The following is a 16024-nucleotide window of genomic DNA, read 5'->3' as shown; positions in this document are numbered from 1 at the left end:
GTGGATTTCTGAGTTCGAGGCCAGCCTAGTCTATAGAGTGAGTACCAGGACAGCCAGGGCTATACAGAGAAACCTTGTCTCGAAAAACAAAACAAAACAAAACAAAACAAAAAAAACTTTTCAGGTAAAATGTGTAATTTTTCAAATATATTTCACTCCTTTCATTAAACATAACTAAATATAGAATCAGGCATTAAAAGTGTCTAAAGATGAATTTATAGTTGTAAAGAGGAACCACCAATTAGTTCTAGCAATGTTGTATAGACTGTATGTTCTATTTTAAAATGTGTGCATGACTGATCACTTGTTTTAATTGAATCCCTATGGTAAATTCATCAGCCATTGCCTATCAATGATGTATAAGATTAAGTCAAAAGCCTTCTCTACGAAACTCTTCAGCTTTACACTTCTCATCAGCACATAGAAACTCATGGAGGAGTAAGTTTGGTTTTGTTGCTTTGTTTTCTTTCCTTTTCTTTCCTTTTCTTTTTTTCTTTTCTTTTCTTTTTTGATACTAATGACTGAACCCAGGACCTCATGCATGTGAAGTGCTCTACTTATACACCCCGACTTCGCTCCCCACCCCAAGTTACACAATCAGTTGGTGAAAAGGCTAAGATTAGAATTCAAGTTTTGGTACCCGATCTAATTGTCTTCCACTTCAACTCTTCATCATTTGCTATTTCCTAGGAAGCATTCCCAGCACAGCCATTCAACTTCACCCATCCTCCTGGCCAACACACAAGACAGGAATGCCCTTTCTCATTCACATACTACTCCTGCCTGTGTATCTTCTCAGATTCTGTTCTTGCCTAGAAACAGTCCTCCTAATCTTGCATCTTTGCCCTAATCCTCCACACATCTATACTCTCCTTTTCTGCTTGCTTATCTTCTAGATCCCTGAGTTAAGCTGATTTAAGGAGACAATATTTGGAATAAGAGTAGTTGTGTTTTAATTTCAACTTTAATGCTTGCTTATCCCATAACAATGTGTCCTGTCTACTCAAGTTCTCTGTATCTCTCTTTCCTCTTTTACATATTAAAGGGGAGAAAGTTATTTTATCACAGAGAAAATCATATTCAGAGAGAATGTCTGTCAGTGCATAGAAGTATTTTCTGGTAGTTCTTGGTTTTCTGTAGTGAAGAATGAAGTCTATGATAAAAAGCAGACGTGTCACATCCTCGTGAATAAAAACAACACTGAGATATGTGGTCACAGAGTTGTGAAAAAAACACCTGCCACCTGTAGTCATGTTTATTCACTGCTTACCAGAATAAATGGGATTGTTTCTGATTTGTAAGTTTTCCCCATTTCTCATTCTGGGCCACAAGTCACTCTATTGGCTCAAGTTGATTCTTTCAGACTTGTTTTACAAGTTGGGTTTTAATTACATGGGATTTCCTCCTTTGGCTTCAGGTACGTAGAACACGAAAGAGTCATTCAGTTGAGAGGGAATCTCAAAGAAGTTGGACACACAGAAGCAAGAACCTCTTCATTATTAAAGAGTAAAATGTATAGGTAAGACCGGCTTTTGCCTCTGTAACTTTATAAGTTTTACTGTGTCTTAAAGCATATGAAATGCAAAAATGTTTAAGAAACTTGGGCTATATAAAACAATTACAGTCATTTCTTTGAAAACGTTAGTGAAACTGTTGGAGATTGTTCAAGTAATGTGCCTGATATTTAGATAGCATGCTAAGATGATTCTCTGCCTTTGGGGTGAGGGTGGGGAATTTGTTTAAACCCAATGAATAAACCTGAGGAGATGATTTAGCATGACTACATTATCTTTAAAAAAGGAAGGGTTTTTATTTGTCATGTCTCAGTTTACAGAAACTGAAGTGTGAACTTTGAAAATATATAATCAGTAAAAAATTTCCTCTGTTGCTTTAGAACATTTTGAAATTTAGATATTTTGACTCCTAAAGGTATCATCACTGGCTACTAAATATGACATAAATCCTAAAGTCCTTCCTAAGACATTAAAGGCAGTTATTTGTCTATATTTTATGCAATAATGATATTTCTATTTTTACTTAGTATCGCTAATATTTAAGAAAACTGTCATCTCTCCAATTTTAACTTTGATTGATGATCAATTATTTTCATAAACATTTACATAAAAATGTAAATGTTTCCTAACCTGCCTTCAGGCAGTACAAGCTTAGTTAACAATAAAAATCATTACAGAAGTATATATATTATACATATTGAGTATCAATTAGCATAGAAAAAAAGATACATCACCCTAACTGGCAGGCTGTGCTAAAAGAAGGATCAATAAAAGCAAGGTCACTGTGTAGGTATAAGTACAGTTGAGTTTTTCTTTAATCTCATTAGAAACAGAAGAAACAAAAATTAAACCATATTGAATAATTAAAAACTCATGTAAGATTATATCTATATGAGTATACCTACAAGTAAATAAAATAGTGGAAAGTAGATGGCAGTCTACATTTCAAACAAATTTCTCTTGGAATTCTGGTTCCACAGGCTCTACATTTGACCACATTTTGCCTCTTAAAACAGCTGTTTCTATTTTCTCTTTGTTCATTGCACAAAATATCTATAATCTGTAATTATGTAAATTTGATGAAGTTCTGAAATTTGAGAAAGCTCGACTGGGAGACAGTGCACTCCATCAATCTGAATAAAGCTTAGAACCTCGAGAGTGTGGAGTTGGGCAAAGTGTTCAAATGGCACAGGGAGTTCTTTTATTAAATTCCAGTTTCCCCATTTTTCCACACATTCTGAGAGGTCAGGGCATCAGGTCGGGTAGGAAAAAGGGAATGAATTTCTATAATATACTTTTTAAAGGTAATTCTAGGCAGCTTTTACCTAATTTTAGATGCATCTTTCAGTAACTCTGAAACATTTTTGTGTGACAGGGGGCGTTCTTGGGGTATGTGATTGCTCTCCTATATGATTTGCACTCTCGTATTTTATCCAAGCTGCTCTTTCTTGAAGGTTGCACACATGATGTGATCCTTTCTTTATCCATGTTCCTGCCTTTTAGGACAGAAATCCCAAATCAGGCCCTAGAACCTAGGCACTTTTGTTGGGCAATAATTGTTAGTCACTTAAGTTCTGTGGTATTCCAGAATTCCTCAGGTCCATCCAGAGTATTCATATCTACCAGATTTCATAAAAATTGCAAGATGAGGCTGAGATTTAGAAAACAGGTCAGAATTACAAGTTACAAGTCAGAATTCAGAACACAGTTTAAAGAAAGACCTACGGTGCATGAGGATATCTCAACCCAGGAACAGACAGGTCCTGGCAGAGTTCCTCCCTTCATAACGAACCATGTTTCCTTTCCCTTCTCTTTTGTCACTGTTCTTGATACAATTAGCTGAATACAGAGACATGCCAAAGCCGATCAGAATAAGGGCCTGTAATACAGTCCTGGCAGAACATGAGATAAATTGAAAACTTACCTGTCAATATCCAAATGTGTTTTATACCTTCTCTATCATTTGCATTTTGGTCTCTGGATTGTTGTTTCAGCTTGCAAAAATCCATGTCTAGGTTTGTGAATCACTGGGCAGAGGGTGTATTTCTTTATAAGAACTAGGTAGGTAAGCACCAATATGTCTCTGTGGTCATGGAGACCATCTAAGGTTGGGATGGAATGGAGAAGTGATGATGTCATGATGAAACACAGAAAGGTCAGCTCCTGTTTGTCATTCAGGGTTAGATATTCTATAGCAAATTAGTTCATACCTATTATCAATTTGACCACAAGAAATAAAATCACTCACAAAGGATTGCTTTAAATTTTCATTTATTCTCCTGAAACTTAAGCTGTTTTATAGCCTATGAAGTCTGCTGTTGGTGCCTTCTAAAGTAAGTCTGCCCAGCCTTAGCATTAACCTAACACATTCTTCCTCTTGCTGAAACATTATCATCAGTATAAAGACATGTAGAATTATCTTTACTTGAAAATCCCTTCCTCCAACATTTCCTGTTTTAACATCTCCCCACTGTAGTAGCAGAACTTTTCTAAAATATTCTTTATACCTGTATCTACTTTCCATCCTTTTTTGATTTTCAATTTTTGTTATGATAGACATCATTAGGAACTATAGCACACATAAAGTCCAATTAAAAGATGAACACAGACAATGATAATGTACTAATAGTATACCATATGTATAGAAGACACTTAAACTTTTTAATCATAATAGAATGATAAATATTTTAGGACATATACACCCATATGCTGATCTAAACATTACATAATACATACAAGTGTCAAAATACCATGCGGCACTCTATAAACAAATTTTCCTTTATATATCTGTTAAAAATAATTAAATGATAATAAAGCACAAATGAGCTATTCCTCTTTTAAAATTCTTCATTTGAAAGTCTTTAACATACATTTTGATCATATTCTTTCACCCTGCTACCTACTCAACTTCTTGTTCTCTTTTTCTCTCTATCTCTCTCTCTCTTAAAAACCCCTACAAAACAAATAACAAATGTCATAAACAAACAAGACAGTAAGACAAAAAATATAAATACAAAGCAAAAAGCACACAACAAAAAAAAAATCATAGAGTCTATTTTGTGTTGGCCAACTGCTCCTACCCATGAGGCCTTCTTTGGAATGTGGTTGATAGAATGAGTGACAAGTCCATTGGAAGAAACTGATGCTTATTTTCCCAGAATGTATCAACTGCAAATAACTTCTTGGTAAAGAGTTAGATTTTTTTTATCCACTCCCCTTCTCAGTGCTCATGTTTGTCAGGTATGAATTGTAAAGGTCCTGCGTGTACTCTCACAGGGTGAGAGGTCACGTGTATCAGCACAGTTGTGTCTGGAAGACACTGTGTTTTGGAGTCATCCATCATCTCTGCCTCTGACAATCTTTTGGCTTCCTCTTCTGCCTAGATCCCTAAGCCTTGAAGAGAGGCGGTTGATAAAACATTTAGGGCTGAATGCTCCAAAGTCAAAACAAGCTATTTTTAAATTGAAAGTCTTTAGCATTCATTCAAAGATAAATATAACATAATATTCATAACACAAACTTACCATGTAGCAGTTTAAGAGAATAATTCACATGCAAATCAAATAATAGCACAGAAAATGCTATATAATAGCAATTATACCAGGCACTGCTTACAAACAAACCAAAAAGAGAGGCATTAAACCCATAAAGCTTGGTTGACTATAAGATAGGAATAGGAAGCCAGACACAAGATGAAAGAATAAAGAGATATAAACTGCAATGTCTTACTTATTTTACAAAAAAATAAAAAGCTAAAGTGGCAAGACATTAGCAATTTTCTATTCTGAATCTTGGTACAAGATATTCATTGGGCAATTATGTTGATAAAGATTGGCTTACTCATAACAATAACCTATAGAGCATTTCCAAGTCATACAATTTAATATAAAATAATGGCATGTGCCTAATGTTAGATCTGTCTGTATAGTTAGATAGGATACTTTTATGTGAACTAACCTGATATTGAAAAGGTGCAGCTCCTGCCAGTGTCTGCTGTTAGATTTACAAATAAATTGCCTACATTGAATGCTTTTAAAATTACAAAAGATTCAAAATAATAATTACAGTAAACTGCCAGGCAGTCATGGCACACGCCTTTAATCCCAGCACTTGGGAGGCAGAGGCAGGCGGATTTCTGAGTTCAAGGCCAGCCTGGTCTACGGAGTGAGTTCCAGGATAGCCAGGGCTACACAGAGAAACCCTGTCTCGAAAAACCAAAGAAAAATTTAATAATAATAATAATAATAATTATAGTAAACAAAGTAATGGTTTCTCAAAACTGTGAATTTAAAAGTGAATTTATGGATAATTAATACTTACTTAAAAGAAATGATATCATTAATATCCATGCACTTGTCAGCACCTGCACAAATATACCATGTCCTCCAGCTTGTCTCTTTTCACCTTCTCTAGTGTAACTGCTGTCTGTGGGTGATGTCTTAATGCCCTTCACAGTCTTCACTGCTTTCCACCTTTAGAGCATGTCCTTTAAAACATAATTTCTATTTTCATAAATGCATAAAATGTGATCAAATTGTCCTGTAAAGTATGTAGTAGTGTATCCATGATCATAGTTATCAGGATTACATTCTAAGGGTGTCCTACAACTGACATAGCCACTCAGAGTGTTCCTAAGCTGATTCAGTGGTACAACTGCACAGAGTCCCTTTAGGGTATGTTTGTATGAGTTAGTTTTCGGTGACACATTGTGTGTGTGCTTATGTTTGCAAATAATTTTATCCCAGTAGTAATGGCTGCTCATTTAAACACCTCTGAAACAGTTCTCGTTATCTCTTAATGATCATCCACATTCCAAAATTTTATGTAGGTCTCCTTGTTTGTCTTACTTATAAGCATTCCATGGCTATTCATGCTCTCCTCTGCGTGTGGCTTCCAATGAGCTTTAAATGCTCCACATTCCTGGTTTCTCCCTGACTCCACTCATCCTCTTTATTTCCCAGCTTGTTGAGAATGTAGTTCTAATTTTCCTTTCTCCTGAATTTGGAGTAGGGGAGTAGTTCTCCTCTTCTCTACCTCTATTTTCTGTGTGACACTGTCTATCCTTGTGGATTTAGTGCTATGTAAGCTGGTGGCCTTGAAAGCAATCAATAGTCCCTGGAGACATAATCATTCAGTGAGAAGCAAAAAAGTCGTCTTCACTGAAAGTGAGCTTTAAGATCCTATGTCAAAAGACCCTTACAAATACTGAGGCGAATGTTTGCAGCCAACCATTAAACTGAGCATCGGGTCCCCAATGAGAAGTTAGAGAAAGGACTGAAGGAGTTGAAGGGGTTTGCAACCCCATTAGGAGAACAACAATATCAACCAACAAGACCCTCCAGAACTCTCAGGGACTAAGCCATCAACAAAGGAGTACACATGTAGCAGAGGATGGCCTTGTCATGCATCAATGAGAGGAGAGGTCCTTGGTCCTATAAAGGCTTGATAGATGCCCCAGTGTAAGGGAACTGAGGGCAGGGAGGTGAGAGTGGGTGGGTGGAGGAACACCCTCATAGAAGCAGGGGGAGGGAGGATGTAATAGGGAGTCTCTGAAGAAAGGGAAACTGGGAAAGGGAATAACATTTGAAATATAAATAAAGAAATTATCCTATGGCAAAAAAAGCCATGCTTAACTGTTTTATTTAATATTGCCTGTGTAGTATTTGTCTCATTATTGTTTATCTTATGCATTATATACTCATCAATTGAGCATAGGTCTGCTTTTCTTAGTAGAAACCATTAGATATGAGGTATACAGAATTAGAATGAAAAGGGTTGAGACCTGTTATTTTCTAATTTATTAGAAGTACAGTCACTAAAAAAATTAAATAAGTAAATCACTGTCCAATTCTAATTTAGTAATGCCACAAAGGAAAGTGTAGGGGCTTTGGATAATTAGGATGAATGGAAGCAACTATGAAGCATTTGCTTTCTGGAAATTTCAGCAATACCAGGCAGTATTAACCGAAAATCCCAACTTTATTGACTAAAAGCCAACCATACTAGTGATTGAAAATTTCCCATTTCATTTTTGTTAGTAAGAAGACACTGAAATATCTATTGTCATGAAAAACATATCAATTTGCCTATTTATAGAAAACTGCCTTGAGGACCTAGTATATAAGCAGAAACTTAAATGCAGACAGAACAGATTGCACACTCTTTTAAAGGCAATTAAAGAGTTTGCGTGATATCTTAAAAAGAATTGTAAAGCTAGTAAAGACCATGAACAGGAGCATTGTCTGCTAGAGTAACATGAGCAACTTGCTGGGTATTGGTATCAATCAATAAGACAGCAAGTTTGAGGAAATGTCTCTTTGTTGGGGGAGACAAGAGAAGGTTATAAAGATAAAACGAACACCCCATTTTGGAAACATTGAATGCTAAATGCCAAGTAGAGATATGTGAAGGTTGCAGTTGGATGTTACAGCCAAAAAAAAAAAAAAATGCATAGATCAATGTTTCTTAAAATGTGTACTTTGGTTACTCTTGGCAATCAGATTCCTAAATGTAGCTTTTTGAACAGCACAGCCAGATTGAAATTGTGTGGATGGTGAACATGCGAATTTGCTGTTCCCAAGCTCCTTCTGTTCTTATGCACATGATTGGCTGGAACCGTAATGAAAACTGTCTGAATTAGGTCAGCTAGAGGAAATGGAGAGAAAATAAACAGAGCATGAAACAACACTAGGCAATGAAAGACGAAGAAACTAGCAAAAGGTATTTAGGACTTTTAGAAAGAGAAAGATAAGACTGCTTTAGAAAAGGACAGCTTTGGGTGCATTTGGTTGTCAGTCTAGGCCGAGCAACAGAGTACCAATCACATGTATTACTGACTCTAATGGAGAAGTCAGAGTAAGCCCCTCAGTGTCCAGTTATTAAGGCTATTCAAATATGATGGCTAAATGAACCATACAATACAACAATACAGAATTCTGTCCATCAGCCAGAATCATAGTCTGAAATTAAACTTTTATTGTTTACACTGAATACTACATTACATACATATTATACTGCCCATTTGCTCTATTTACTACCAACAAAAGGCAGTGCCTTAATGAAAGTGAATGTTTCTATGACTATGAAATCCCTAGAAAAGGTGATTCTTAGACTTTATCTCAGTTAGAAATGAGGGTTTGAAAACAAGGGTAACAGTTCAGCCATCTGCTACCATGCCTCCAGGAGCTGGTAGAATGGTACACGAATGCATTCAGTAGTTATGGATGCTTCCAATGTCCATTAACAAACACTATATTTATGTAGCACCATCACACAGTGGATCACAAAAAGTAAAGTTTTTGAGAAAATGCTGGGGCAAAAGATCAAGAAGCCTAAATGCTGACCTTTGTAGTATCGTGTCTGTTTGTCCACATATCGTTTATTCCTTTCAGTTGCCAATATTCTGTCATTCTACAAACTGCTACCATCTTCCAGCATAAAAAAGTTTTAAAAAAGTACTCTGCAGGGCCAGAGAGATGGTTCAGAAGTTAAGAGCACCGACTGCTCTTATTGAGGTCCTGAGTTCAATTCCCAGCAACCACATGATGGCTCATGACTGTCTGTAATGAGATTAGTGCCCTCTTCCGGCCTGCAGGGATACATACAGGCAGAATGTTGTACATATAGTAAGAAAGTAAGTAAATAAATAAATAAATAAATAAATCTAAAATTAGTACTCTGCTACTCACTTGAATTTTAATTTTTTGTCAATTAAATATTTTAAATGATATATCAGTCTTATTGCATGTTATATTTCCAACTAAAACTAGGATTTACATAGAAGAAAAAATGCAGTTTACTGAAAGTATTTCATTTAATCTTCACAACTTCTAAGCATGTATTCTCAATTTTTTTGCACATAGAAACTAAAGTTCAGAGAGGTTTTGTCACTTTCTAGTAGTCAAATAAGACTGTGTGATTCCAAAACCCACAGTTGTCACAACTGTATCTTCTATATTACTTGTGTAATAATTTAAAGATATGAGGCTTTGTATAGTGTTTCGTATGCATTCTTACATAAAACCAGAAACAATTGACTACACGATACATTGTTCAAGGAAAAAAAATCCCTTTGATGTCTGGCTCTTCACTCAGTGTTAGAAAGTGTGGAGAAACTCAGACTGGACAAGGCTTTACCTCCATCACAGCCAGTACAGACTCAGGTAACATGTTACGAAACAAATCACTCAGTACCTGCATTTACTTTGTTTTGTTTTGTTTTGTTTTGTTTTGTTGTTTTTGTTTTAATATACCAAACCCTAGTACAGGGCATACCAAGAATGCCCTATCTATCATCTATCATAGTTGCTTTAACAAAATTTAAACTTATTTATCCTAATACAACTGGAAGTTAAGCCCTGCTGCCTCTAATTGACAGGTAAGGAAATTAAGAGTTAGGTGACTTCCCAGGTTCATAGAGTAGATAAAAACTGGATGAAAATTCAGTTAGGATAGATTCAGTCTAGGCCCTTGAGTATACTGTGGCATCTGCCTCGCTCCATCCCTCACTGAGCTTACAGTCCTCATTTAACCACAACACAACATTAACATTACGGCATTTTTGAATAGAATATGATATGGCAGATCTTCTTCCCAACTCCTATTATATACTCTTGTTGGGAATATAGCGCTGGCAAAATAGGGGAGCCTGTATGAGAAGTGGGGGCATCTCCTTGATGGAAAGATCATGGAACCGAGGAAGTCCTTTCAATGTAAAGGAAGAAAGGAAAGAAGTGTGGCAGTCACCAGAAACCTCATTGATTCTTTGTTCCAATGGCAAAGAAGAAAAATGTGGTCTAGAATAAGGATGTACTGATCACTCCCCCAACCCCTCCATGAGAAATGCTTCCCAGGTCATAAGAACATAACACGCAATATTTCTCATAAGCTCTGAAAAACGACACCTTTAAAATGGCTGCAGAACTTTTGTTTCATAGACCATGCATCTCTTCTCACTTTGTTATGGACTGAAGCATCCTGGGAAAATGGTACAGAGCAGCCCAGTTCTTTGTTCTGATTCTGAAAACCATACAAGATTGATGTTTGAAAAATATTTTTAAAAATTAATGAAAATAAATATTACTTAGTAAGAATTAATTTTTAAAAATTTTTTAAATTTATTTTATTTATTTTAAAATATTTATTTAGTATTTTAATTAATTTTTATTAATTTATTTTTAAAAATAAAATAAAAATTGATGAAAGTAAATATTACTTAAAAGCATTTGAAATATCTAATCTTAGGCGTGGTCCATGATTCACTAAAAGCTTTCTTTTCACTTTGTCCATGAGAACAATTGTCATTTACTAGACAGAGTAATTAAACAAAACTAACCATGAGGAATACAAACAGGGCTCAAACCCAGTTCTCCCTACTAAGTTATATGTCACAGCTATTGGTCAGCTGTTCTGATGTTTGTACCATCTATCTTGATTTGTTTTACTCAATATATTTTGAAATATCTTTTGTGCTTCAAGCTTTTTATCCATGATAGTTTTTACAGCTAGAACTTGTATGCTTAGTGATCTATTCCCTCTCTATTCCTCCTTTCCATCATCCTTAGCATCTCATTTCCGATCTTCCCCTTCTTGACCCCAATACTTTAAATGATTTTCATATGCCTTGCATATATCCTTCTATTCAAATTTAACAAGGTTATCCTCTTGATAATTGTCAAGAACATGTTCATATTTAGGTCTATATTTAACAATCCAGTTAATCATTGGAGAACGCACACTCTTTCATCAATATTACTGCCCCCTGAATTCAAGAGAGTATTTTGAGAATACCAATTCCTCGTCACTTTGGAACATATTTTGTAGAAACAGTAACAAGGAAAACAATACACATCTCATCACTACTACCTGAACATAGACACCCCTAATTCTTCCATTCTTTTTCTATAAAAATTAAATTGTACTTAGCTCCATATTAGGGTTAGTATATTTTAATGGTGCAATAAGCTAAGGGTTTGAACATCTAGTGAAGAAACTTGCCTAATGGATGACTTTAAGAGACAGGGACCTAGTGTGTGTCAATAAAGGCTTCATTCATTTTGTCTTTGAATTTCTGTAGTCTAATCGTTTCTAAAACTCCTGCTGTAGAATATAATGCAATAGCTATACTCAATTTAGAAGCTCTTTGGAAATGAAGTCTTGCACCCAGAGAGTCACTGACTTAAAATGAGCATTTTATCAGACAATTCACACGTACATTAAACTTTAAGAAGAGCCATAGCAAATGACTCTTCTTTTATAAAGCTTTAAGATAGCTTCTGAAGTTTTCAATATGGAAACAGAGGTTCATATCAAAAAGTTTTCTTGTGTACTTAAATATGAATAAACATTTCCTGTAAGCAGTGCTTTCCCTCTTGCTTTGGACAAGTCAGTAAGTACTCAAAGTAGCAGTTTCTTGAGCTCCAAGAACACTGTGCACTTCTAAAATGCTAGATACTTGAGATATAAATGTTTCTGTGCGTAGGTAAGTTGGAAAAGCAATCCTGTCTCACCAGTTCCGGCACAGGAAAGAAGAAATCGAGCTGAGAAATGTTCACAAGACAGGAGCTTTTTTAGTTCCAGCAGCCCGACTGTAATTGTGAGGCCTTCAGTGTCCCCAGCTTTTCTCCACTCCAACAAGTGACAGGTGATGCGAATGCACATGACACTTTTGCAGGGCTCCCTGGGTTCATGGACAATCTCTAATGAACTGCTTGTATCTCCACCCAGTAAAAGAAAATGCAGGTGCGCGGGAGGAACATTATTCTAGAGTCAAGAGCTTTTTATTTTGTAAGCAGATAATCATTCCAAATCTCTGATGCTTTTGCTATTATGTGTAACAAATTGCTCACCATTAACAATACCCCCACCCCATTTAATATCCTCTCTTAGATCTGTTGCCTGCCAGCTGCACCATCCACAATACACCCACCCCATTTAATATCCTCTCTTAGATCTGTTGCCTGCCAGCTGCACCATCCACAATACCCCCACCCCATTTAATATCCTCTCTTAGACCTCAATTGGTTCCAAAAACATAGACAATTTTAAGATTGTAATGTCAACAATTATTAAAATTTAAAGTGTGAAATTCAATGGTTTTTATTCAAGTAGTTATATGCAACGCTCATTAAAATCAGATTAGAAAAAAATTCAAGTATTCAATATTCACTTTCAAAAGTGGCATTTTGATAACTAAATAGCACATACCATCATAAATATTCACAATTTTCAAATAGCTGGAAAATAAAAGTGAATGAACATCTCTTTGAAAGTAAAAATAAGCAAAAAATAAGTTTACCACTAAATCCAGATACAAAATATATGTACTATTTGTTATCATTATATATACTGTTTATTATATTTGTTATTATATACTCATTATTTGGGCTATCTTTTGGAAACAAGCAAGGAACAAATCTTCAACCAAATACTTAACTCTTGCTTTCAAACTCAGTGAACTTTATGTGTTTTTCAATGCCTAAACTTTTTAGAATTCAGAAATAGAATTCGAACATTGTACAATAGCGCCCTCTAGAGTATATGCTTAGCTCCCTCCAGCTAACTAATCAGTTACGCTATAAGACAGCCTGAGTCAGCACTTTCAGAACAAGAGAACAAGTTCTTTAACAATAGAGACAATGAGGTAATTGCTCCATCCCCTTAAGAACTTATAATAACTGGAGCTGGGAGGTGGCTCAGTGATTAATATTTGCCAAACAACTGTCAGCTTCAGACATCTGATTCCCAGTGCCCAAGTAAAAACCTGCCTGGCACAGAAACTGACAGTAATTTAGCCATAGGAATCAGAGAGAGAGGATACTGTCTCAAGACAAGCTGACTAGCCAGACTAATAGGAATTTCAGAGCTTTAGATACCTCGAAAGACCCCCAACTCTGAATGTCAGATATACAGTGATGGAGAAGCTCACTCAAAGTCATTTGACTTTCTAAACATATGCACATGTACATACCCCAACTCATTCTCCCTCATACATGTGTAAACACAAATACACATGAACACATATCACACTCACATACACATGCAAATTATGACTTCTAACTAATGTACATGAAATACCAACATCATAAAGTTCTAGACGTGTTTCTGTTGGCAATGTCCATATGCATATAGACACTTTACAGTATCACTTATGGACACAGGACTTACCATTTGTGTAGCTCTGTAGCACTGTCAAAGACAACCTTTGTAGAAAAAGAAATATATTTTGCAATATAGCCATCAAGAAAAACATGCTGTAAAGTCATTAACAGACTCCTCACAGAAATGTCAAGTAGTCTTTAGATGCCTTCAGTGATAAACGTAAGAGCAACTCTGTTGTAAAATATGATGCCACACATGGAGTGGAGGCAAGTTGGCCATTCTCATGAAGCTGTGTCCATCAGTATTTGTCAGTAGTTCACAACATCTTCCCAGCTGAACCATTTGCTATGTGAGGCAAAAGCCACAACATCTATAGTCAGATAGATAGATAGATAGATAGATAGATAGACAGACAGACAGACAGACAGACAGACAGACAGACAGACAGACAGACAATGTGGCCCTGAGAGGAGCTAAGGAGTTGGTGAGGGAGGAGTGATCAGGTACGGTGGTCAAGGAAATCTTGCAGCTCTGACAGACTAGCCATCAGGTTGCTTTTTTATTTAAACAGGTTTCATGGAACAAAGACAGGCTGATGATTATCCAAGAAGTACAGACTGTATAATTTTGTCTCCAGACATGTGTTTGATTTTTACATCACATGCCAAGTATTACAAGTTCAGTTACAATTAGAAAATACCAACAGAACAGATTTTATTTTTATTCTTAGCCCTCTAACTCCAGTTCAAAGAATCTAAATAATGTCTCCACCATAGCAAACACATTTATTTTAGATTGGCAGTATTTAAGGTTTTAAAACATTCCAGACAAACAGCAAATATCTGAACTGATCTTATGAACAGCAAATACTAATACGTAACTAACTCCTTTTACTATCTTTTCAGCATCTACATTACAAAGTAGAAAAAGGTTATTTTAGTCAATCTATCTTATTTACCGAGTTCTACTCTTCCAGGCGTATGCCCTGCACAATCCTCTACCTTTAGACTGCATTTTCAGAAAGCTATAAGCATATTGTAAAAATAAGTCTTGGATCTATTACCAATTCTCCTAGCCAGTCAAAGTTTCTCAATTATCTCTGTCCTAAACCAATCATACTGTTTACTTAGGGTTGGAGGATATCCTAAGAAAGTTTTAGGAGTCATGGCCTCATCTAGTAGTTTCTAGCTTTATCACAATCTTCCAGACAGAAAAAGACTTCCAAATAGGGCTAGATAAAATTATTTCCCTGAGGGCTGGAGACATGGCCCAGTGGTTAAGAGCACTGACTGCTCTTCCAAAGGTTCTGAGTTTAATTCCCAGCAACCACATGGTGGCTCCCAACCATCTGTACTGGGATCTGATGCCCTCTTCTGGTGTGTCTTTAGATAGCAACAATGTACTCACAAACACAAAATAAATAAATAAATCTAAAAAAAAAAATATTTCCCTGAAAGCAAAAGGAATTTTAAGTTTATGATGTTCCTAAAAAGACTCGGATATAATTTTCATAATGCAGAAAGCCCCCAAGAATTCAACACACCGAGACCAAAATCTAAAAGTAAGGCACAGAATAACAGTGTTGTAGCATTCAACTCAGCTTTTCAGAAACTCCAATACCACTGTGCTGGCTTAGCGACTTCTGCCATTTCCAGTGGATAGGGTTGTACCATAGATCTGGATAGTGACTCTCTAGGGAACTGAGAATTAAGAAGGAAAAACATTTTCAGACAAATACCTAGAGTTTTCCTAGATATCTGATAAACATAACTGCATTAGCAATTTTATTGTTAAAAACTAGAATGTGTTAAAATATGCAAAATAAAGCAAGAAAACACATGTCCAGCATGACATCATCTGTGGAGTGATCAATGTGGACTATAGGTGATGTAGCTTTTTTATCCAGCCTGTTTCACTCAATTCTACATTTCTTTCCTTTTCTTTTCTTTTCCTTTCCCCCTCTTTTTGTAGTAGAGAAAAGGAGTTAGTACAAAAGTAGCACCTATTTGGTAAAAGCAAATAAGAATAACTGTCCAGCTTATAGCTAAGAACTAGTACGGAAAAAAATCTATCCAAAAATTAGACCTTTGACTGCAGGCTCATTATACTATGCCCTAAGTGCATGAGCTAATCCCTTACTGACTGACGGCTTAATAAAGTAGGTGTGGTTCTTCAATCCTCTGTTTAAATAACCACATACCTGAGCACTGAGCATGAACATTTAGTTTATTTTCATTCATCGCTATAAGTTATTATACTAAGAGTTAGCATTTGCTAGTAAAAAGTTAAGACCAAAATTCATAGTTTCTTCATTTCTATTGGTAGGTCATAGTAAAGTTTCACTTACTCTGGATCCTGCATCACTAAAATTCTAGTCTTGTGTATAAAATAAGATCTGTTGTTGGGTGTTT

The 16024-nt window shown here is 35.8% G+C and overlaps 1 protein-coding gene across 1 annotated transcript in view; it reads left to right on the top strand.

Annotated features, from left to right (window-relative positions):
* Positions 1 to 1449: 1449 nt before the first annotated feature.
* Positions 1450 to 16024, top strand: part of LOC116070570 (transmembrane protease serine 11D) — a 55446-nt gene continuing 40871 nt past the window's right edge. Inside the window, exon 1 of the mRNA XM_031342002.1 lies at positions 1450 to 1519. Within this exon, the coding sequence (XP_031197862.1) occupies positions 1512 to 1519 (8 nt within the window). The 5' untranslated portion in view covers positions 1450 to 1511. The remainder of the gene's footprint in view (positions 1520 to 16024) is intronic.

This window comes from Mastomys coucha, unplaced genomic scaffold, assembly GCF_008632895.1.
Source record: "Mastomys coucha isolate ucsf_1 unplaced genomic scaffold, UCSF_Mcou_1 pScaffold22, whole genome shotgun sequence".
Classification (NCBI taxonomy): domain Eukaryota; kingdom Metazoa; phylum Chordata; class Mammalia; order Rodentia; family Muridae; genus Mastomys; species Mastomys coucha.
Note: the sequence above shows the minus strand (reverse complement) of the source record. Positions and strands in the feature narration are given on the sequence as shown.